The sequence below is a fragment of the Antechinus flavipes genome, chromosome 4, assembly GCF_016432865.1.
Source record: "Antechinus flavipes isolate AdamAnt ecotype Samford, QLD, Australia chromosome 4, AdamAnt_v2, whole genome shotgun sequence".
NCBI lineage: Eukaryota > Metazoa > Chordata > Mammalia > Dasyuromorphia > Dasyuridae > Antechinus > Antechinus flavipes.
Genome location: NC_067401.1, coordinates 177,615,176 through 177,639,194, shown reverse-complemented (window position 1 = coordinate 177,639,194; position 24,019 = coordinate 177,615,176). Strand labels below are relative to the sequence as shown.

The 24,019-nt window shown below is 35.0% G+C and overlaps 1 protein-coding gene across 1 annotated transcript in view; it reads right to left on the bottom strand.

The window, feature by feature from the left end:
- Window positions 1-24,019, bottom strand: part of LOC127560755 (protoheme IX farnesyltransferase, mitochondrial) — a 92,107-nt gene that overhangs the window by 8,410 nt on the left and 59,678 nt on the right. Inside the window, exon 6 of the mRNA XM_051995599.1 lies at window positions 7,509-7,741. Coding sequence (XP_051851559.1) covers window positions 7,509-7,741 — 233 coding nt within the window. The remainder of the gene's footprint in view (window positions 1-7,508; window positions 7,742-24,019) is intronic.

Below are 24,019 nucleotides of genomic sequence, written 5' to 3'. Positions count from 1 at the left end.
ACAGACTCCTAATAAGCAATCTGGTGACTTTGCCCAGATTCTGACTCCAAGCAATAGAATCCAGAAATATTTTTACTCCTTTTATAGTTGAAAAAATCCCCATCAATCTGTGAGGAAGACACATTTTACAACAATTAGGATTAAAAATGAGTACTTCAGTTTTTTAGGCAGGGCTGCTGCTGAAGGCCTACCAACACTTTCACCTGTTTCTATCCAATAGAAAACTGATATACCAGTGTGGATAGAACAGTGGCCCTTAGGTAGCGATAAAATTCAGGCCTTATATATAGTACAGGAGCAACTAGACCAAGGACTCTTAAAACCTTCTCGAAGTCCTTGGAATTCCCCAGTATTTGTTATAAGAAAGAAATCTGGAAAATAGAAGATGTTGACTGATTTATAAAAGGTAAGTGAATAGATGGAAACTAAGGGAACTCTTCAGTCTGGACTTTCATCTCCTACTCAATTGCCTAGAGAATGGCCTCTTTGGGTTATAGACATTAAGGACTGTTTCTATTCTCTCCCTCTAGATAAGGAGGATTTAAAAAGATTTGCCTTTTCAGTGCTCAGCGTTTACTTAGCTAAGCCTTACAAAAGATGTGAATGGGCAGTTTTGCCACAGGGAATGAAAAATAGCCCTACTGTGTGCCAAATGTATGTTGCTGCTGCTCTTATTCCAGTAAGAAAAGCATTTCCATAAGTAATGTTATTACATTATATGGATGATATATTGGGATGTGCACCTGAGGAACAAATATTAGAAGCATGTCTACAAAAGGCCACAGAAACAATAAGGAATTACAAATTGCATAAAGCTCCAGAAAAAATTCAAAGACATGCTCCTTTTCAATATTTAGGATATGACATATACCTTAAGGTGCTTACAGTACAAAAACTTTCCTTAAGAACCAAGAAGGTAAATACCTTAAATGACTTTCAGAAATTGATAGGAGATATCCAATGGATGTGTCCAGTGTTAGGCTTGACCACCTATCAATTGCAACCATTATATGACATTTTAAGGGAAGACAGTGGTTTAAATTCACCACGCCAGCTTACAAAAGAAGCTCAAGAGGCTCTGAGAGAAGTTGAACTGGCTTTATCCAATGTGGTTGAAAGAGTCACTCAAAAACCCTTGGAAATATCAGTTTTTGCTACACAAGAGGCACCCATAGCAGTCCTTCATCAAGGATACAGTGTGATAGAGTGGGTGAATCTCCCAGCACAACCAGAACAAAGCCTTACTCCTTACCTAGTGCTTGTGGCTAAAATTTTATTAAAGGCCATTAAGTGAGCAGTACAATTATCTGGGATAAGACCTGATAAGATATAAACCTTTTATACTAATGCACAAATTAATGTGTGCCGTGAAACCATCCCAGAGTGGCAAATTTTATTAGCCACAGCTCCAAATTTTGCACACAGGTTTCCATTAAAGATAATCAGACTATTGGCAATGGATTCTTGAAGAAAAGGTTTCTAAAGTTCCTCTTAAAGGACCACTATCTTTACAGATGCATCCAAACATAATATTTGTACTGTATACTTTCATGACTTAACTATAAAGAGAGTAGTCAGAACTCCTTTTCAGTTCACTCAGCAGAATGAATTGTATGCAATCATTTTAGCTCTTACTTATTATTCAGGAGATATAAATATAATATTTGATTCAGTCTATTCAGTAGGTGTGATACAAAAAATTGTCACAGCCCAAATAAAATTTGTAGCCTCTAATATATATCAGCTCTTTAAGGAACTTCAAGAGCAAGTGACAAAGCATCCAGGTAAGATTTATATCTTGCATGTCCAATCTCATAGTGGACTTCCAGGTCCTATTTTTGATGGTAATTCAAAGGCAGATAGCCTTTTAACCATATTACCCAATACTCCTTTATTTCAGGTGGCCCAAGAATCTCCTTCTAAATATCATCAAGCTGCTTGAGCTTTATGTTTATAATTTGGTATAACAAGAGAGGAAGCTAAGAGCATAGTAAAAGCCTGTACAGCTTGCCTACCTTTCCACGCTCCTACACTGCCTTCAGGGAAGAACTATCATGGTTTGAGACCCAGTGAAATTTGGTCTCAATGGATGTGACCCATTATACATCTTTTAGTTGTCTGTCTTTTATCTATGTTGTGGTAGACTGCTTTTCAGGATTCACTTTTGCAATACCATCAGCAAAAGAGATAGCCTGAGTGGTCAATGAATTCCTTATTCAAGCATGTGCAATTATGGGTGTGCCATAAGCAATAAAAACAGATAATGGACCTGCATATACTTCGAAACATTTTGCACACTTTTGTGCACAGTATAAGCATGCTCTTTAATGCTCAATGACAAGAAATAGTAGAGAGGAGAAACAGAGACATTAAGACGTTCCTCCAAAAACAAAAGAAAGAGGGAGCCACAGGTAACACTAGAGAACTTCGAAATCTTGTTCTTTATACTATCAATTTTTTGATTTTTGACAAAGATGCACTAGCTCCAGCAGACAGGTTTTATAACCCACTGGAAGGGCAGTGGAGCAAGCAACTCCACTATCTTTAGATAATCGCCAGGTGATGTGGAGAGACCCAGAAAGTAGTGAATGGAAGGGACCAGATAGGTTAACTGCTTGGGGAAGAGGGTTTACTTGTATCTCTACAGATGAAGAAGGAATCACATGGGTGCCAACAAGCCGTATTCGCTTTGTCCATTGGAGAGAGACGGAGTAGACCTTTGAAACGAAGGAGAAGACCCAACAAACATTGGGTGCTTCTGTTGCTGATTGTGCCCACCACTAAAAGAGCATGGCAGATATGGCGTTTGACTCATGGACATCAAAAATTGTAGGACTTCGCCCTGTTTGTAAGGGCTAGAAACTGGAAACTGAATGGATGCCCATCAATTGGAGAATGGCTGGGTAAATTGTGGTATATGAATGTTATGGAATATTCTTGTTCTGTAAGAAATGACCAGCAGGATGAATACAGAGAGGACTGGCGAGACTTACATGAACTGATGCTAAGTGAAATGAGCAGAACCAGGAGATCATTATACACTTCGACAACGATATTGTATGAGGACATATTTTGATGGAAGTGGATTTCTTTGACAAAGAGACCTGAGTTTCAATTGATAAATGACGGACAAAAGCAGCTACACCCAAAGAAAGAACACTGGGAAACGAATGTGAACTATCTGCATTTTTGTTTTTCTTCCCGGGTTATTTATACCTTCTGAATCCAATTCTCCCTATGCAACAAGAGAACTGTTCGGTTCTGCAAACATATATTGTATCTAGGATATACTGCAACATATCCAACATATAAAGGACTGCTTGCCATCTAGGGGAGGGGGTGGAAGGAGGGAGGGAAAAAAAAAATCGGAACAGAAACGAGTGTCAATATAAAGTAATTATTAAATAAAAATTAAAAAAAAAAAAAAAAAAGAAAGAAACTGCTCCAGAAAAAAAAAAAAATTGTAGGACTTCAAAACCTTCAAAAATCACTGGATTCTTTGAGACATGATAAGATTGTTGTAGGACTTGAAAACCCTCAGGAATCACTGGATTCTCTGGAGACACGATAAGATTGTTGTAGGACTTGAAAACCCTCAGGAATCATTGGATTTTCTGAGAAATGATTAGACTGTTATAGGACTTCGAAATCTGCAGGAATAATTGGATTCCCTAACATATAAAAAGACTGTTGCAGGAATTCAAAAACTTGCAGGGATCATTGGATTCCCTATCACGTGAAGCAATGGACAACAGATTGGTTTTGGACTATCTCTGGGCTGCTGAAGAAGGCATATGTGTGACTGTTGTTTACATACACTCCTTCTAGGACTTCTGGAAATCTTTTACAACACCATGTTGTTTGTTTGTTATACCACTACCTGCATGTACAGTTCATGTATGTACTATGAGACCTCCTCTTCCCTCTTATGCTTCCTCTGCAGCCTTATTTGCATAACTTACTATTTTTACCTTTATCTGCCAATTTTTTTTTGAGTTTACCCTATTGTTAATATAAAATCTTAAACATAAAATATACATTTCCCATATTAAAAAAAAATAAACATTTTGTCCATGTTTAAACAGTTCGTCCATGTTGAATTCCTTACAATTGTTAAATTTTAAGTATAGGTTAAATTTTCTTTTAGTTTTGGGTTTGGTTGATAGAAAATCCTGAAAATCTGCAAGTCTGTTGCATGTCTGTTTTTTTTCTGATTGAAAATCATAGATAATTTTGCTGGAACTCAAAATTTTAAATAACAATGTTTAAAATAAAATAATACCTCAAATCAAATTCTGGGGGAATAACCAACAAGAGATCAAAGTGAGATATTTTTCCTGCCTACGACAGACATTGGTCTGTGATACTTAGGTAAGAACTGGCCCAGAACACACAGGACAATATCATCAGCTCTAGACACTGAAAGCAGCTATAACAGCAGCAGAGCAGATTTGGGAGTAGCCCAGAAATGTAAGGGGATTCAATAACTGGTTAGAAAGTTACAGGGTATCCTTATACTGTCATTGGACATAAGATTGGTCACTGTTTAGCAACAGCATTGCCAATATCCAGTTGTTTTGGATTGTGGTTCCAAGGAAGAGAGGAATATATGCAGTTGCAAGGGAAATGGGACTCTTCTTGGGTAAAGACCAAAGCACAGTTCAGGAGAATGATGATTATACCTCTCATTGAGAAATACCATTTTGAAAGCACTGAAAACCTACTGTGGAAACAGCAGTTCAAAAAAAACTGAAGTTTGGCCTCCCTCCCAACTCACCCTATACCCCAAATTTAGCAGAGTTCAACTTTAACATAAACTCAGAAAAAGACAAATGTAAAAACAACTACAAGTAAAGTCTTGAAGAAAAAATATGCAAATTGGATACAAGCCCAAGAGGAATTGTTAGAAGAGTTGAAGAAAGAGATAAAAGTGATAATGAAGTAAGAAAGAGAAGAGATCCAGTAGTGTAAAGCCAGATTGAATGGGGGTGGGGAAGAAATTAAGGAGAAGATGGGTAAGCCAAGTTGTGGCTATCTTTTTCTGAAGTTTTCACATGATGAGGATCTCATAGAACCCCTGCCTCAACTCCATCTCACCTTCACCATGTGAGAGCATTGTTGGTTTTTGAGACAGCAAAGGACCATAGATGTCCAAGTAAAACATGATGAATTAAAAGACCAAATAGTATGTTGTAGGCAATAATACATAATATTGCCTAGCCATATTAGCAACAAATGCTAAAATAAAATAGAGAAAAATTGCAAATTTTAAGCTTCAGAATTTCTATCAAATAACCAGTATATATAGTAGGCAGCTGAGTGAATGAATCAACTGTCTAGAAAAATAAATTTAAATAGCTAGAAAGTAACTTCCTCTAGGAGAAATCAAAAAAGAGACTAGAATGTGATGTTTCAAAAAGTAAAGGAAATAAGAGTGAAAATTAAGTAATATATATCATAAAGTTGAAACTACTAAAAAAAAAAACCTGGCTATTCAGTAAAATGTAAAAATCTAACTGAATTGAAAAAAAGATAATTATAGAGTAAGTGCAGGAGGCTGTAATGTGCCTTTTTCAGAGCTAACAAAACAAAAACATAAGAAAAAAACTAATAAAACATAAACAAGCTGGACAAGTTGATCAAAAAATTTCATTTTTAAAGAAATATCTATATTTCTCAGCATTATACTAAATCAAAAATCTATATGTTTGGATACAAAGAAATAAAAACATAAAAAGGTAGAAATATTAAACATTATTTAAAAACAGTAACTAACAAAAGGAATGTAAGAAATAAAATAGAAATTACATTTAAGATACATAGTAAAAATAGTAACCCCTAATATTTAAACTTATAAACACACACATACCAAAAGAAATAGCATTTAAGCATTTAAAGGAAAAGATTAAGAAACAGTGTTTTGAAAAATAATAGGAAAAAAACCAAAGAAACAACAAATAAATGTGCTAATAGTAATAGATCAGATACCATTTTTGTTAGTCTTTTCACTTTGTGGTCCACACATACATACACATATAATGACACACTCCTCTAAGGAAGAATGTGAAGGGTACTCAAGAGAGGGTCAGTCGATGTGTCTAAGAAAAATTAAAGAAAGGAGTGAATACTTTTAGATAAGGCAATAAGGAAAAATTCACAAGGAGTTCATATAAAAACACATGTAATAATATGTGGACAAGTGAAACCATTGTTCAACAAAGACATCAGCTGTCATCTGAGGGAGAAAAACTGAAGATAGAAATAAATAATCTCTCTGATTCTTAGAACCTAAGTGACCCTGGGCAAGTCACTTAAATTCCCTGGATCTCAGTTTCCTCATCTGTAAAATAAAAAAGGGGAGATGAGGGACTTTTGAAGATTCTTCTCAGGTATAAATCTATGATATTATGATTATTCAAGGTGGACCAGTCCTTTTTCTTGTTGCAAATGATTTTACAAAAAGCTTCAAAAATATGTTGAGTAGAGAGAGAGAAAATAATAAGCTGTTCTTTGATTTTTTGTGTGAAAAACACATATTTATATGTATCACAGATTATGCAAATATTGTGAAATACTTTGCAATACTGTTGTCTAATAGTCCCTTCTCTTCTGAGTTTTTGTTATACATGGCAACCACTTTGTAATTGAATTATAAATATTTCCTGAAAATTGTATGTTTGATTTGCAAATTTTTAACTCCAGCAGACCAAAATCTCCTAAATGTCTCGTGTTTTAGGTGACCAGATTCAACACTTTAAATAGAAATAGTAAAATAATAACAGTTGCTAACAACAACATCAAAAAACCCTCTTTTATCTGTGTAGAAGAAAATGAACTTCCTGGTATACTACAAAGAGATAATTAGATGACCTGTTAATAAAGTAAAACCACTATGTAATGTTAAATGATGGATGGGTACTCACTAACTTCTCTTTCTTTTTTTTGCTGAGGCAATTGGGATTAAGTGACTTGCTCAAGGTCAAACAGCTAGGAGTGTTAAGTGTCTGAAACCAGATTTGAATTCAAGTCCTCTTGACTTTAGGGCTGGTGCTCTATCCAGTGCACTACCTAGCTTTCTCTTAAAAAGAGAAAGGTTCTGATCACCAATTCAACAAAGCAACTGTATTAACATTCTTTTGTTTTTGTTATATTGTAATCAGTGTACAGATACTGTACTCTTTCTCACTTTCCCTTTCTTCTTGTATTCCTCTAGAATGGAAAGGTGTTATATTTGCTCTTACAGATTTTAGGAGGGAGCCAGAAAACATGGAATTTCTTCATGATTCCAGATTTTCAATAATTTAAATTGTATCAGCAGAACATCTGTTAATACTATGGTAATGAATATGGAAGAACACAATATCAATTTCCCTAACACTGGGGAAAAATTTCTATTTCATTAGTGTTTACTAATATCAGAACAGAAAAAAAAAAAAAAACCCAAAAAACTATGGCATCTGTTTCAATTGTCCATTGAGAGGAAGAAAATTTTCTTACAATTTACTCACCAGCATCAAGGCTACCAGTAGCTGCTGTCCATCCCATGATTGGTGGGATGGCTCCAACAAAAGCTCCCACCCATGTGTTGGCAATACTAATCCTTTTCATAGGTGTATAGCAGCATGTGTACAGGAAAATGTTAAAAGCACCTAGAATTCCTGTGAGTGGATTTACTCCCCAAGTCAGGAGTGCAATTCCTGGAACAGCACAGCATGTAGCAAAAGATACAGCTAACAGAGGACTGTAAAAGAGTAAAGAATGAAATATTAAATTGTTAGTCATATTGCTTAGAAACTAAAATTTTATAAAAAATTAATAATCTATCCTTCAAGTTAAACTTAATCCTTCTTCCACACAAGACATTAGTTTGATCTCTTACATACTATAGGAAATAGCCACCTTGAGGGTAGAGCAAAAATGGTAAAATGAATTCAGAATTTTTGCGGAGTTCTCTCAATATACCTCTACAACAACTTAAAAGAAAACATGTTATACCAAATTCTAGATTGGAAAAGCAACAGTAAGTCACACTGAATCATTTGTCTAGGTCAGGAAAATTTGTGATTTGTGGACAACTGGGATAGAGGAACTATGGTATGACATAAGCAGTATTAGCTGTGAAGTAGCAGCAGTGGGAACAGCCTACTGTCTTGGAATGGTAAGGGGACTGAGTATTTAGCCAGAAAGAGATCCAATGGGATCTTTGTGCTAGCACTGGGAGTAGTATTTGGAACCATTTGGCAATTCTATTGTCCATTATTCTGTTTTGTGCTGAAGTTCTGGAGAAGAAAGAGTTGCAGGTAACAATGAGAGCACTTACATGTACAGACCAATAGGACAGTGATAAAAACCTCTGTTTCACACTACTTTGGAAGCATTAAAACTTAGCGGTATCCACTGAGTTGTAATAGCAATAGAAACTCATAAAAGACAGAAGCTTATGCCAAATATTCCCCCTAATCCTCAGAGATGATCAATACCCAAGTCAAAATGAAGTCCAAAGTCAAAAAAAAAAAAAAAAAAAAAAAGGCTGGAAAGAAGAGTTAAATGAAAAAAGAACTCGATCATAAAAAGTTACTATGATGATAAGGAATTATCAGACACAAACTTGAAGTTGAAAACACCTACAAGTAAAATCTCAAAGAAGGACTTCTGGCCAAGATGGTGGAGAAGAGGCACACAGCTGTGTAACCTCCACATTTTTCTCTCATTATCCATTTCATTACAAGCCTCTGAATTAATGCTCGACTGAAAAAAAACCTACAATTAGTTACCAAGAGAAGCCATCCTTGAGACTCTTCAGGAAAGGTCTGTTTTTGATCGAGGGCAGGGACGGGTTTAGATCAGAAGCAGGCTGTGGGCAGACAGGCAGCGGCAGCGAGACCAGGGAAGGCAGCTCAGAGCCGAGCAGAGTGGAGAGGGGGTGGGGCGTGATCGCAGCAGTCTCTGCGGGGAGAGCTTTGCTACAGGATTGGATACTTTGCTCCGGCACAAGCCAGCAGCCCAGCAGAGAAGCTAAAAACACCGGGGGTGAAGAATACAACCCCAAACAGCTTGAGTCTCTCTGGACCTGGCCACCCCTCCCCCACAGTGTCTCAGCACGCTCTTGGAGTCTTAGAGCACAGGGGCAGCACAGTCGGGCTAATGCCTCACTGCTGCCCACCGCAGTCTGTAGAGGAAGCTCGGTAACACCACCCAGCCCCTCTCCCAAAGAAAGCAGCCTCCATTCAAGGGTTTCTTCTTCTGTTTCTTTGCTAGTTTGTCTTTGATTATTAGACAGAATGAGCAAGAAACTGAAGAGGACTTTAACTCTTGACAGCTTCTATACAGAAAGAGAGCAGACTCTAAATCCTGAGGAGACTAAAAACAGACAGTCTCCAGGTGAATCCCCAAAAGAGGAGATCATCTGTTCCTCAGCACAGATGAATCTCATAGAGGAAATTAAAAAGACTCTCACAAGAGAGCTAGAAGAAAAATGGGAAAAAGAGAGGGAGGCTTGGCAAAAGAGTCTGGAGAAGTCATCCCACTCATTTAAAGAGAGAGTGGATAAAGAAATCAAATCCTTGAAAAATAGGATTAGTGAACTGGAAACAGAAAACAGCTCTCTAAAAAACAAAATTGGTGAAATGGAAAAAAATTCCATAGAACAAAAGAATCAATTGGACAATTAGAAAAAAATCTTTAAAAAGTGAGTGAAGAAAATACTTCACTGAAAATCAGGGTCGAACAAATGGAATTGAATGACTCGAGGAGACAAGAAGAATCAGTCAAGCAAATCCAAAAAAATCAAACAATGGAAAAGAATGTGAAATACCTTCTGGGGAAGACAACAGACCTGGAAAACAGATCCAGGAGAGACAATCTGAGAATCATCAGACTCTCAGAAAAGCATGATGAAAAAAAGAGCCTGGACACTATTTTCCAGGAAATTATCAAAGAGAACTGCCCAGAAGTCATAGGAACAGAGGATAAAATAGACATTGAAAGAATTCATCGCTCACCCACTGAAAGGGATCCTAAAATCAAAACACCAAGAAATATAGTGGCCAAATGCCAGAACCCTCAGACGAATGAAAAATACTGCAAGCGGCTAGAAAAACCCAATTCAAGTATCGAGGAGCCACAATAAGAATCACCCAAGATCTAGCAGCATCCACATTAAAGGATCGAAGGGCTGGAATATGATATTCCAAAAGGCTAAGGAACTTGGTATGCAACCAAAAATAACTTACCCAGCTAGAATGAGCATCTTTTTCCAGGGAAGAAGATAGTCATTCAACGAAGTAAGCGAATTTCACCTATTTTTGATGAAAAAGCCAGAACTTAACAAAAAGTTTGATCTACAAATAAGAACTCAAGAGAAATCTAAAAAGGTAAAGATTAATCTTGGGAACTATATATCGGCTATAAAAAGGTATAAAGAATACATGTATACTTTGTTCTAGAAACTAGATGTGGAAAGGACATTGTACCAGAAAAAGGGGAAAGTGGGAGTACTACATCTCATGAAGAGGCAAAGGAAACCTATTATATCTGAGAGAAAGAATGGAGGGGGATGAATATAGTGAGTATTTTACTGCTTTCAGAATTGGCTTTAAGAGAAAAATTTTAGACATATTCAATCTATGGTGAAACTTCTCCCATCTCATTGAAAAGTGAGAAGGGAAAAGTGAAAAGGGAAGGAATAAGCTAAGTGGAAGGGAATATGGTAACTAGGAGGGAAAGGGGTAAGATAGAGGGAGGAACTCTAAGGGGGGGGAGGGATACTAAAAAGGGAGGGCTGTGAGAAGTAAGTGGTGCTCACAAGCTTAATACTGGGAAGGGGGGTAAGGGGGTAAGAAGGGAGAAAAGCATAAACCGGGGTTAACAAGATGGCAAGTAATACAGAATTGGTCATTTTAACCATAAATGTGAACGGGGTAAACTCCTCCATAGAGAGGAAGCTGTTAGCAGAATGGATTAAAAGCCAGAATCCTACAATACGTTGTTTACAGTAAAAGGTTGGAGCAAAATCTACTATGCTTCAGGTGAAGTCAAAAAAGCAGGGGTAGCCATCCTGATCTCAGATCAAACTAAAGCAAAAATTGATCTAATCAAAAGAGATAAGGCAGGGCACTATATCTTGCTAAAGGGTAGAATGAAAAATGAAGCAGTATCTATATTAAACATATATGCACCAAGTGGTGTAGCATCTAAATTCTTAAAAGAGAAATTAAGAGAGCTGCAAGAAGAAATAGACAGCAAAACTATAATAGTGGAAGATCTCAACCTTGCACTCTCAGAATTAGATAAATCAAACCACAAAATAAATAAGAAAGAAGTCAAAGAGATAAATAGAATACTAGAAAAATTAGATATGATAGATCTCTGGAGAAAATGTAATGGGGACAGAAAGGAATACACCTTCTTTTCAGCAATTCATGGAACTTATATAAAAATTGACCATATATTAGGACATTAAAAACCTCAAACTCAAATGCAGTAAGGCAGAAATAGTAAATGCATCCTTTTCAGACCACGATGCAATGAAAATTACATTCAACAAAAAGCCAGGGGAAAGTAGACCAAAAAATAATTGGAAACTAAATAATCTCATACTAAAGAATGATTGGGTGAAACAGCAAATTATAGACATAATTAATAACGTCACCAAGAAAACGATAATAATGAGACATCATACCAAAATGTATGGGATGTAGCCAAAGTGGTAATAAGGGGAAATCTCATATCTCTAGAGGCCTATTTGTATAAAATAGAGAAAGAGAAGGTCAATGAATTGGGCTTGCAAATAAGAATGCTAGAAAAGGAACAAATTAAAAACCCCCAGTCAAACACTAAACTTGAAATTCTAAAAATAAAAGGAGAGATCAATAAAATTGAAAGTTAAAAAAACTATTGAATTAATTAATAAAACTAAGAGTTGGTTCTATGAAAAAACCAACAAAATAGACAAACCCTTAGTAAATCTGATTAAAAAAAGGAAAGAGAAAAATCAAATAGTTAGTCTTAAAAATGAAAAGGGAGAACTCACCACTAACGAAGAGGAAATTAGAGCAATAATTAGGAGTTACTTTGCCCAACTTTACGCCAATAAATTCGACAACTTAAATGAAATAGAAGAATACCTCCAAAAATATAGCTTGCCTAAACTAACAGAGGAAGAAGTAAATATCCTAAACACTCCCATCTCAGAAAAAAAAATAGAACAAACTATCAATCAACTCCCTAAGAAAAAATCCCCAGGACCAGATGGATTTACACCCGAACTCTATCAAACATTTAAAGATCAATTAACTCCAATGCTAAATAAACTATTTGAAAAAATAGGGATGAAGGAGTCCTACCAAACTCCTTTTATGACACAGACATGGTACTGATACCTAAACCAGGTAGGCTGAAAACAGAGAAAGAAAATTATAGACCAATCTCCCTAATGAATATTGATGCTAAAATCTTAAATAAAATATTAGCAAAAAGATTACAGAAAATCATCCCCAGGATAATACACTATGACCAAGTAGGATTTATACCAGGAATGCAGGGCTGGTTCAATATTAGGAAAACTATTAGCATAATTGACTATATCAAGAACCAAACAAACAAAAACCATAGGATCATCTCAATAGATGCAGAAAAAGCATTTGATAAAATCCAACAGCCATTCCTAATAAAAACACTTGAGAGCATAGGAATAAAAGGACTTTTCCTTAAAATAGTCAGGAGCATATATTTAAAACCTTCAGTAAGCATCATATGCAATGGGGAAAAACTGGAACCTTTCTCACTAAGATCTGGAGTGAAGCAAAGTTGCCCACTATCACCATTATTATTCAATATTGTATTAGAAATACTAGCCTCGGCAATAAGAGTCGAGAAAGATATTAAAGGAATTAGAGTAGGCAATGAGGAAACCAAACTATCACTCTTTGCAGATGATATGATGGTACACCTAGAGAACCCCAGAGATTCTACTAAAAAGCTATTGGAAATAATTCATAATTTTAGCAAAGTAGCTGGCTACAAAATAAATCCCCATAAATCCTCAGCATTTTTATACACCACCAACAAAACCCAATAGCAAGAGATACAAAGAGAAATTCCATTCAGAATAACTGTTGATACCATAAAATATTTGGGAATCTACCTACCAAAGGAAAGTCAGGAATTATATGAGCAAAATTATAAAAAAAGTCTCCACACAAATAAAGTCAGACTTAAATAATTGGAAAAATATTAAGTGCTCTTGGATCGGCCGAGCGAATATAATAAAGATGACGATACTCCCTAAACTAATCTATTTATTTAGTGCTATACCAATCAGACTTCCAAGAAAATATTTTAATGATCTAGAAAAAATAACAACAAAATTCATATGGAACAATAAAAAGTCGAGAATCTCAAGGGAATTAATGAAAAAAAAAATCAAATGAAGTGGTCTAGCTGTACCTGATCTAAAATTATATTATAAAGCAGCAGTCACCAAAACCATTTGGTATTGGCTAAGAAATAGATTAGTTGATCAGTGGAAAAGGTTAGGGTCACAAGACAGAATAGTCAACTATAGCAATCTAGTGTTTGACAAATCCAAAGCCCCTAACTTCTGGGAAAAGAATTCATTATTTGATAAAAACTGCTGGGATAATTGGAAATTAGTATGGCAGAAATTAGGCATGGACCCACACTTAACACCATATACCAAGATAAGATCAAAATGGGTCCATGACCTAGGCATAAAGAACGAGATTATAAATAAATTAGAGGAACATAGAATAGTTTATCTCTCAGACTTGTGGAGGAGAAAGAAATTTGTGACCAAAGATGAACTAGAGACCATTACTGATCACAAAATAGAAAATTTTGATTACATCAAATTAAAAAGCCTTTGTACAAACAAAACTAATGCAAACAAGATTAGAAGGGAAGCAACAAACTGGGAAAACATCTTCACAGTTAAAGGTTCTGATAAAGGCCTCATTTCCAAAATATATAGAGAACTGACTCAAATTTATAAGAAATCAAGCCATTCTCCAATTGATAAATGGTCAAAGGATATGAACAGACAATTTTCAGAGGATGAAATTGAAACTATTACCACTCATATGAAAGAGTGTTCCAAATCATTATTGATCAGAGAAATGCAAATTAAGACAACTCTGAGATACCACTACACACCTGTCAGATTGGCTAAGATGACAGGAAAAAACAATGATGAATGTTGGAGGGGATGCGGGAAAACTGGGACACTAATGCATTGTTGGTGGAGTTGTGAACAAATCCAACCATTCTGGAGAGCAATCTGGAATTATGCCCAAAAAATTATCAAATTGTGCATACCCTTTGATCCAGCAGTGTTTCTACTGGGCTTATATCCCAAAGAAATACTAAAGAAGGGAAAGGGACCTGTACGTGCCAAAATGTTTGTAGCAGCCCTGTTTGTAGTGGCTAGAAACTGGAAACTGAATGGATGCCCATCAATTGGAGAATGGCTGGGTAAATTGTGGTATATGAATGTTATGGAATATTCTTGTTCTGTAAGAAATGACCAGCAGGATGAATACAGAGAGGACTGGCGAGACTTACATGAACTGATGCTAAGTGAAATGAGCAGAACCAGGAGATCATTATACACTTCGACAACGATATTGTATGAGGACATATTTTGATGGAAGTGGATTTCTTTGACAAAGAGACCTGAGTTTCAATTGATAAATGACGGACAAAAGCAGCTACACCCAAAGAAAGAACACTGGGAAACGAATGTGAACTATCTGCATTTTTGTTTTTCTTCCCGGGTTATTTATACCTTCTGAATCCAATTCTCCCTATGCAACAAGAGAACTGTTCGGTTCTGCAAACATATATTGTATCTAGGATATACTACAACATATCCAACATATAAAAGACTGCTTGCCATCTAGGGGAGGGCGTGGAGGGAGGGAGGGAAAAAAAATCGGAACAGAAACAAGTGTCAATATAAAGTAATTATTAAATAAAAATTAAAAAAAAAAAAAAGAAACACTAGCCTGTGCAATAAGAGTCGAGAAAGAGATTAAAGAAATTAGAGTAGGCAATGAGGAAACCAAACTATCACTCTTTGCAGATGATATGATGGTATACCTAGAGAACCCCAGAGATTCTACTAAAAAGCTATTAGAAATAATTCATAATTTTAGCAAAGTAGCAGGATACAAAATAAATCCCCATAAATCCTCAACATTTTTATACACCACCAACAAAATCCAAGAGCAAGAGATACAAAGAGAAATTCCATTCAAAATAACTGTTGATAGCATAAAATATTTGGGAATCTACCTACCAAAGGAAAGTTAGGAATTATTTGAGCAAAATTACAAAAAAGTTTCCACACAAATAAAGTCAGACTTAAATAATTGGAAAAATATTAAGTGCTCTTGGATCGGCCGAGCGAATATAATAAAGATGACGATACTCCCTAAACTAATCTATTTATTTAGTGCTATACCAATCAGACTTCCAAGAAAATATTTTAATGATCTAGAAAAAATAACAACAAAATTCATATGGAACAATAAAAAGTCGAGAATCTCAAGGGAATTAATGAAAAAAAAATCAAATGAAGTGGTCTAGCTGTACCTGATCTAAAATTATATTATAAAGCAGCAGTCACCAAAACCATTTGGTATTGGCTAAGAAATAGATTAATTGATCAGTGGAAAAGGTTAGGTTCACAAGACAGAATAGTCAACTATAGCAATCTAGGGTTTGACAAACCCAAAGAGTCTAACTTTTGGGATAAGAATTCATTATTTGATAAAAAATGCTGGGATAACTGGGAATTAGTATGGCAGAAATTAGGCAAGGACCCACACTTAACACCATATACCAAGATAAGATCAAAATGGGTCCATGACCTAGGCATAAAGAACGAGATTATAAATAAATTAGAGGAACATAGGATAGATTATCTCTCAGACTTGTGGAGGAGAAAGAAATTTGTGACCAAAGATGAACTAGAGACCATTACTGATCATAAAATAGAAAATTTTGATTATATCAAATTAAAAAGTCTTTGTACAAACAGAATGGATGCAAATAAGATTAGAAGGGAAGCAACAAACTGGGAAAACATCTTTACAGTTAAAGGTTCTGATAAAGGCCTCATTTTCAAAATATATAGAGAACTGACCCTAATTTGTAAGAAACCAAGGCATTCTCCAGTTGATAAATGGTCAAAGGATACGAACAGACAATTTTCAGATGATGAAACTGAAACTATTACCACTCATATGAAAGAGTGTTCCAAATCACTATTGATCAGAGAAATGCAAATTAAGACAACTCTGAGATACCACTATACATCTGTCAGATTGGCTAAGATGACAGGAAAAAATAATGATAAATGTTGGAGGGAATGCGGGAAAACTGGGACACTGGTGCATTGTTGGTGGAGTTGTAAACGAACCCAACCATTCTGGAGAGCAATCTGGAATTATGCCCAAAAAGTTATCAAAATGTGCATACCCTTTGATCCAGCAGTGTTTCTATTGGGCTTATACCCCAAAGAGATACTAAAAAAGGGAAAGGGACCTGTATGTGCCAAAATGTTTGTGGCAACCCTGTTTGTAGTGGCTAGAAACTGGAAAATGAATGGATGCCTATCAATTGGAGAATGGCTGGGTAAATTGTGGTATATGAATATTATGGAATATTATTGCTCTGTAAGGAATGACCAGCAGGATGAATACAGAGTGGCATGGAGAGAGCTACATGAACTGATGCTAAGTGAAATGAGCAGAACCAGGAGATCATTATACAGTTCGACAACGATATTGTATGAGGATGTATTTTGATGGAAGTGGATTTCTTTGACAAAGAGACCTGAATTTCAATGGATAAATGATGGACAGAAACAGCTATGCCCAAAGAAAGAACACTGGGAAACGAATATGAACTATTTGCATTTTTGATTTTCTTCCCGAGTTATTTTTACCTTCTGAATCCAATTCTCCCTGTGCAACAAGAGAACTGTTCAGTTCTGCAAACTTATATTGTATCTAGGATATACTGCCACATATCTAACATAGATAGGACTGCTTGCCATCTTGGGGAGGGGGCGGAGGGAGGAAGGGGAAAAATCGAAACATAAGCGCGTGCAAGGGATAATGTTGCAAAAAATTACCCTGGCATGGATTCTGTCAAAATAAAGTCATTATTAAATCAAATAAAATTAAAAAAAAAACCTGAAAGAAAAATATAGTTTGGGCAGAAACCCAATAATAATTTCTAGAAGAGCAAAAGAAAGGGATAAAAAGTGTCTTTTCCCCCACCCCACCCCCACAATTTTATCAAATGAAAGCCATAGATGAAAAATGGAGAAAAATTAGTGCAAAAAGAAAAAAAAAAAAGAAAGAATTAATAGTTTGTTAAGAGGCTCAAAAAATACTGAAGAAAACAACACCTCAAAAATCATAAGTGACAAAATGTCAAAAAGGTACAAAATCTCACTAAAGAAAATAGCTCCCTAAAAATCATAATTTATCATGTAGAAGCTAATGTCCATGAGCTATCAAGAAACAATAAAACAAAGTCAAAAGAATGGGGAAAAAAAGAAATATGCACTATCTCCTAGGAAAAACAACTGACCTGGAGATTTAAGAATTATTGGATTACCTGAGAGCAACAACAACAACAATAAAGGAAGCCTAGAAAATACATTTCAAGTAATTATAAAGGAAAACTGTTTAGCTTTCTTGTGACAATAGAACAAAAGAAATAGAAAGAACCCACTTCCTGAAAATCATCTCTTAAAAGAAATTCTAAAATGAAAACTCTCAGAAGTATAATAGCAAAATTCCTTCAGGTAAAAGAGAAAATACTGCAAGCAGTCAAAAAGAAAGAAGTAATCATGGAGCCATACCCAAAATCATGCTATTTTGAGAAAGCCAAGGAGCTAGAAATGCAACTAATAATAACCTATCCAGAACAACTGAGCATAATCCTACAAGGGAAAATATTGCTATTTCATGAAGTAGAGGACATGCAAGCATTCATAATAAAAAGATAAAGTGAATAGAAAATCTGATAGTCAAAAATGAGACTCAAAAGAAGCAAAAAAAAAAGGCAAGTATGAATAAGAAATTACAAAAGTCTTAAGGTTAAACTGCTTCACTCCAAAGTGAAAATATGATACATGTAATCCCTAAGAACATTATTATTATTATTATAAGTAAAGTTAGAAGACATTCTTAGACAGAAGAAATGGGGTGAGTCTATTATACTGGGATGATTTTAATAGCAGAATGGGATGGTAAGAGGGATGCAAGAGGAGAAATAAGAAGTGAAAGGAGGGAAGATTATCTTACATAAAAGAGGCAAGCAAAGAAAAGTTTTTACAAGGGAGAAACGGGATTGAAGAGGAAATTAAAGAACTCTTGAACTCTACTCTCATAAGAACTAATTCAAAAAGGAAGAATGCATACAAATACCCACAGCTGAGTATAGAAATTAATCTTAATGATGAATAAAAAAGGAGAGAATGAGATAGCAGTCAGAAGCAAAGCAGACTTCTGAGGAAGAAAACCAGCCAAAAAAGAGAAGAAGAAATTGCTTTTCAAAATAACTGAAGACAAGGAACTGGAAAGTAAGTGAATACCCATGAGTATGGGAATAGCCAAATAAATTATGGTGTATGAATGTGATGAAGTATTATTGTTCTACAAGAAACGATCAGCAGGATGATTTCAGAAAGGTCTGGAGAGACTTACATGAACTGATGCTAAGTGAAGTGAGTAGAACCAAGAGAGCATTGTACACAATAATAACAAGATTATGTGAAGATCAACTATGACAGACTTGGCTCTTTTCAACTGTGATTCAGGCCAATTCCAAAAGACTTATGATAGAGAGAGCCATCTGTATGCACAAAGAGGCCTACAGAGACTGAATGTGGATCATAACAGAGTATTTTCACCTTTTTGATTGTTGTTTGCTTGATTTTTTTTCTTTCTAAAATTTTCCGCCCCTTTTGATCTGATTTTTTTTGGCAGCAAGATAAATGTGGAAATATGTATAGAAGAATTGTATATGTTTAAACTATAATAGATTACTTGCTGTCTAGGGAAAAAGAGAAAAATTTGGAATATGAGGTTTTGCAAGGGTGAATGTTTTTAACATTCTTTGCATGTATTTTGAAAATAAAAAGCTATTATTAAAAGAAATAACTTACTCTGAAGTCTCCCTGCCAAGACATACATGAAAACTATTTTAATAAAATTATCAAAAAATTCTTCAGAGACATAAAGTTATGCTCACTGCTAGCTTGTTCAATTTCTTTTTCTAAGATAAGGTAATTTAAATTTTTGAGTTCCAAATTCTCTCCCTCCCTCCCTAAATCCCTCCTTAAGACTACAAGCAGCTATAGTTACATATATATGAAAAATTATTTCCATATTAACCATGTTACAAAAGAAAACACAGGTAAAAAAAAGAAAAGAAAAAAGTAAACAAGAATTTTTCATCATTAAGTTCTTCGGAATTGTCTTGGATCACTGTATTGCTGAGAATACCTAAGTTATTCACAATCATCATTGCAATATTGATATTAGTATATATACAATACTCTAGTTCTGCTCATTTCAATTGCCATCAGTTTATGTTTTTTGCCCATCATTTCTTCGAGCACAAAAGTATTCCAACAAAATTATACATTACAACTTGTTTAGCCATTCCCTACTTGATGGGCATCCCCTCAATTTCCAATTCTTAGTCAACAAGAACAACAGCAACAAAAAACTGCTATAAATATTTCTGTATAAATTAGTCCTTTCCCCTTTTTCTTTGATCTCTATGGGAAACAGACCTAGTTGTAGCACTGCTGGGTCAAAGAGTATGCACAGTTTTATAATCCTTTCGGTATAGTTCCAAACTGTTTTCTAACATGGTTAGAGCAGTTCACAACTCTACCAACAATGTCATCAGTGTCTCAATTTTCCCACATTGTCCCAACATTTGTTATTACCCTATTCTATTTTCCAATATGATAGGTGTGTGGTGATATCTCAAAAGTTGTTTTTCTTTTCATTTCTCTAATCAATAACAACTTAGAGCATTTGTGATAATTATAATTTTGATTAATTTGTCTGAAAACTTCCTGTTATAATCCTTTGACCATTTATCAATAGAAGACTAATATTATTCTTATAAATTTGACTTCATTTTGAGATATGAAATCTTTATCAGAAAAAATTGCTATAAAACCCTCTCTACTCCCTTTTCCAGTTTTCTGCTTTCCTTCCAACCTTGGTTGCATTTGGTTTGTTTGTACAAGATTTTTTAATTTCATGTAATCAAAATTATCTATTTTGTATTCTGTAATGTTCTTTACCTGTTGTTTGGTCATAAAATCTTCCCTTATCCATAGATCTGACAGATAAAATATCCTATGACCTCCTTTTCTCCCCCTTCCCCTAGACAGCAAGTAATTCACTATATGTTAAATATATCCAATTTTTTTATCCACAATTATCATGCAGCACAAGAAAAATCAGATCAAAAAGAAAAAAAGAGAGAAAGAAAAAAATCACACAAACAACAACAAAAAAGGTGATCCACCTTCAGTTCCCACAGTCTTCTTTTTGGCTACAGATGGGTCTCTCCATCACAAAGCTATTAGAACTAGCTTGAATTTCCTCATTGTTGAAAAGAGCCACGTCCAATGGCTAATAGTTTTAGATAGATACTACTTATCATTTTAAGGAAAGTTCCATTCCTCCTTCTCCCCCAATCCTAGCTTTATAGTGTTCTTTTTTTTTTTTTTTTTTTTTTTTAAAGTAGGACTGAATGTCATAATTTGACAAAAGCTTTGCAGCATCTGCTTTTTTACTTCACTGTCCTCTGAAGATGAACCCTGGTCTTGCCATATTAAGTTTCTGTGGTTGGGTTCTTTCTTCTTTGCTGGTTTATTTTTTAAAAATGAGAAATATTAATATAAGCACCTCTAATTGTGGGGTGGGAGCTGGTGTCTCTAGCTTCACTTTAGTCTCTCCCCATCCTTTAACGCCAAACCAAGAACTCTGCCCTCCTGCAAATGGACAGCCAACAATGTCCCTGCTCCCTTGGTTCTGCACTCACTTGGTTTTCTGATTCATTCTGGTCCAGGATCATATCTCTGCAGCACAGCTGGGCCTGGCATTCCTAATCAGCTGAGGTTCCCTCAATCTTCTTGGACTCAGACCATGGACTTCCCATGCGATCTGGGAGGTAAAAATTTCTGTGGTTCCTGCTGAGCTCCAACCAAACCCAACTAGCCCTAAGGTTCCCATTTGTTGTTTCTGCAGAGCTAGTCTAGAGGTGTTTGCACTTTACTCTAGTTAATCCCTGACCTGGGGTCTTTCTTCTAATGTTCTTGACTAGTACCTTGAGAACCCCTGTTCTGCCCTAACTCTTCTTGATTTTTCACCAGTCTATATTCATCCTGAGGTGTAAATTTATTGTATTTGTGGAAGAAGTCTAGAGAATTCTGGAAATTTACTGACCTACTCTGCTTTAAATGTTTAGTAGAATGAGCTCTCTAAGAAAAAATTCCCAGGGCTACATGTGAATTCATGGTTTGATATTGATGGCTTGTTCAATTTCTTTTTCTAAGATAAGGCTATTCAAGTATTCTATTTCCTCTACCATTCCTCCTTCCCTGCCCCAAAAACTAGTTTCTAGTTTTTTTTTTCCCTAAAGTTCAATGGTGTTCTTACTTTCAGTTTTATTAATCTCTTCTTACCAAATTTGGTAAAAGGTATCACATATAATGATCAGTATTAAATATTTATGCATCAAATGGCATAGTACACAAATTCTTAAATAGAAGTCTTCCTAGTACTGGAAAGAGGGAAGGAGGGTCTAAGGTGTGAGGATGGCTTGTGTCATTAAGCTGTGTACAGTGTCCTTGGGTCGACTAGGTCCTAGAACCATCTCACTATTGGTAATATGGGAGGAAAGGAAGGGGTGATGAATGAGTTCAGTCAATGAACTAGAATGACTAGAAACAAATGTTTGAAAATGAACTCTGAAGGACTTAAAAAACTGTGATTGATGAAATGGCCATCCATGACTTTAGAAGACAGATGGCATATTACACAATAATCTCTTTTTTAAAAACTAACTAAGGGATAACCTATTTTATCAGGTTTTCTTAACAAAGAACTAAGTTTATGTATAAATTAAAATTTTTTTTGCTTTCAATTTTTTTCTTTAGAAATATTTTATTGATGCTCTTTTTTTAAAATAACACTGTCACTGCCTACCACTGCTTAGTCTTGTAACTAATAAGAAAAAAACAAAATAAACCAAAAATATCATGCTTTCTTGTTGGTAAAGGAAATTTACAGATGAAATAATTCATTCTGCTTTCTTCCTTTCAATAGGTATCAGTATCAACTACACATAATCTTAGGTACTACTGCTGCTTCTAGATCATCTTCTCTCCTTCAATCAATAGAGATTTAAAAGTGGGGAGGAGCTCTTTTTATTGCTTTTGGAATTCACAACAATCTTGGTTCATTCTGAGCTTTTTAAGGGCCATTCCACTTATTAGATTCATCTTTGTTAACTACTTATGTAGTCAGATATTTTCCATATATATCTATTAAAACTATGTTAGACAGTGTGTGTGTGTGTGTGTATAAATAAAATACACATACTTAAATTTTTATAAACATTTCTCTTTTTCTCTTATTGTCCCCTCCCCAAATGAAAAATAATCATTGACATTACCAAAATAATCAAAATATATATAATTCAGCAAAACAAATTAGCACATTGGACACACCCAAAAAAATATGTGCCTCATTCAGTATTTTAAATTCCTCACCTCTCTGGTAAGGAAGTGAGTCACACAATTTTTCTTTAGTCTTCTGGAATTGTGGTTTATGATTGCATTAACTGGAAATGTAATGTCTTTAAAAGATGTTTTTCTCTATGATGTTTTCACTGTATAAATTGTCCTCTTAGTTCTGTAGCAGATCATGAAGGGATACAAATGGAGAGTCTACATCCTCCACTGCTATCTAAGCAATGGGAAGAGATCTAGAGGAAACCCTCCAACCCAAAGCCTGGATCTTTTGTGCAAGTCATACAGGATAAGAGTAGATTGATAAATTGCTATTTTTGTCACTGAATGGAGGGCCCTAACAGATGAGATTATAGATTCACTGAAGTAGACAAATTCTCATTCTAATCCAGGCCAAGTTTGTTTGTTTTCTTTTTTTCCCCTTACTATATGAACATAACAAGAAAGAGAATTTTTCTTTCTCCCAACTGTCCACTTAATTAATTCATATTCCTAACATAATTTGTTGATTTAATTTGCTGATGGCAATCTGAAAGCACTGAAATACATTAGGTATTGTTCTTTTTTTAGTTTTTATTTTGGTAAAGATATCAGTTTCACTTTAAAGTTTAATCTGAACTGATGTTAAGTGAAATGAGCAGAACCAAGAGATCATTGTACATGGCAACAACAAGATTATATGATGATCAATTCTGATGGACGTGGCTCTCTACAACAATGAGATGATTCAGACCAGTTCCAATGATCTTGTGATGAAGAAAGCCATTTACACCCAGAGAAAGAACTGTGGGAACTGAGTGTGATTCACAACATAGCATTTTCACTCTTTTTGTTGTTGTTTGCTTGCATTTTTTTTTCTGGTTTGATTTAAAACTTCTGCAGCAAGATAACTGTATAAATATGTATACATATATTGGATTTAATTATATAATATATATTATACATAAAATATATTTCATATAATTAGTTAATTAATTATAATTGGATTTATTTCTACCATATTTGACCTTTAGAGAGGGGTAGAAGAAGGGAGGGAAAACTGGAATACAAGGTTTTCAAAGGGCTAATGTTGAAGAATTATCCATATATATATTATGAAAAATAAAAAGCTTTAATAAAGAAAAAAAAGTTTAAATGATCGTTCTCAGTTTTAGCTAGTGCCGTTTAGTGTGTGGGGGAAGGAAAGAAAGGAGTAGATAG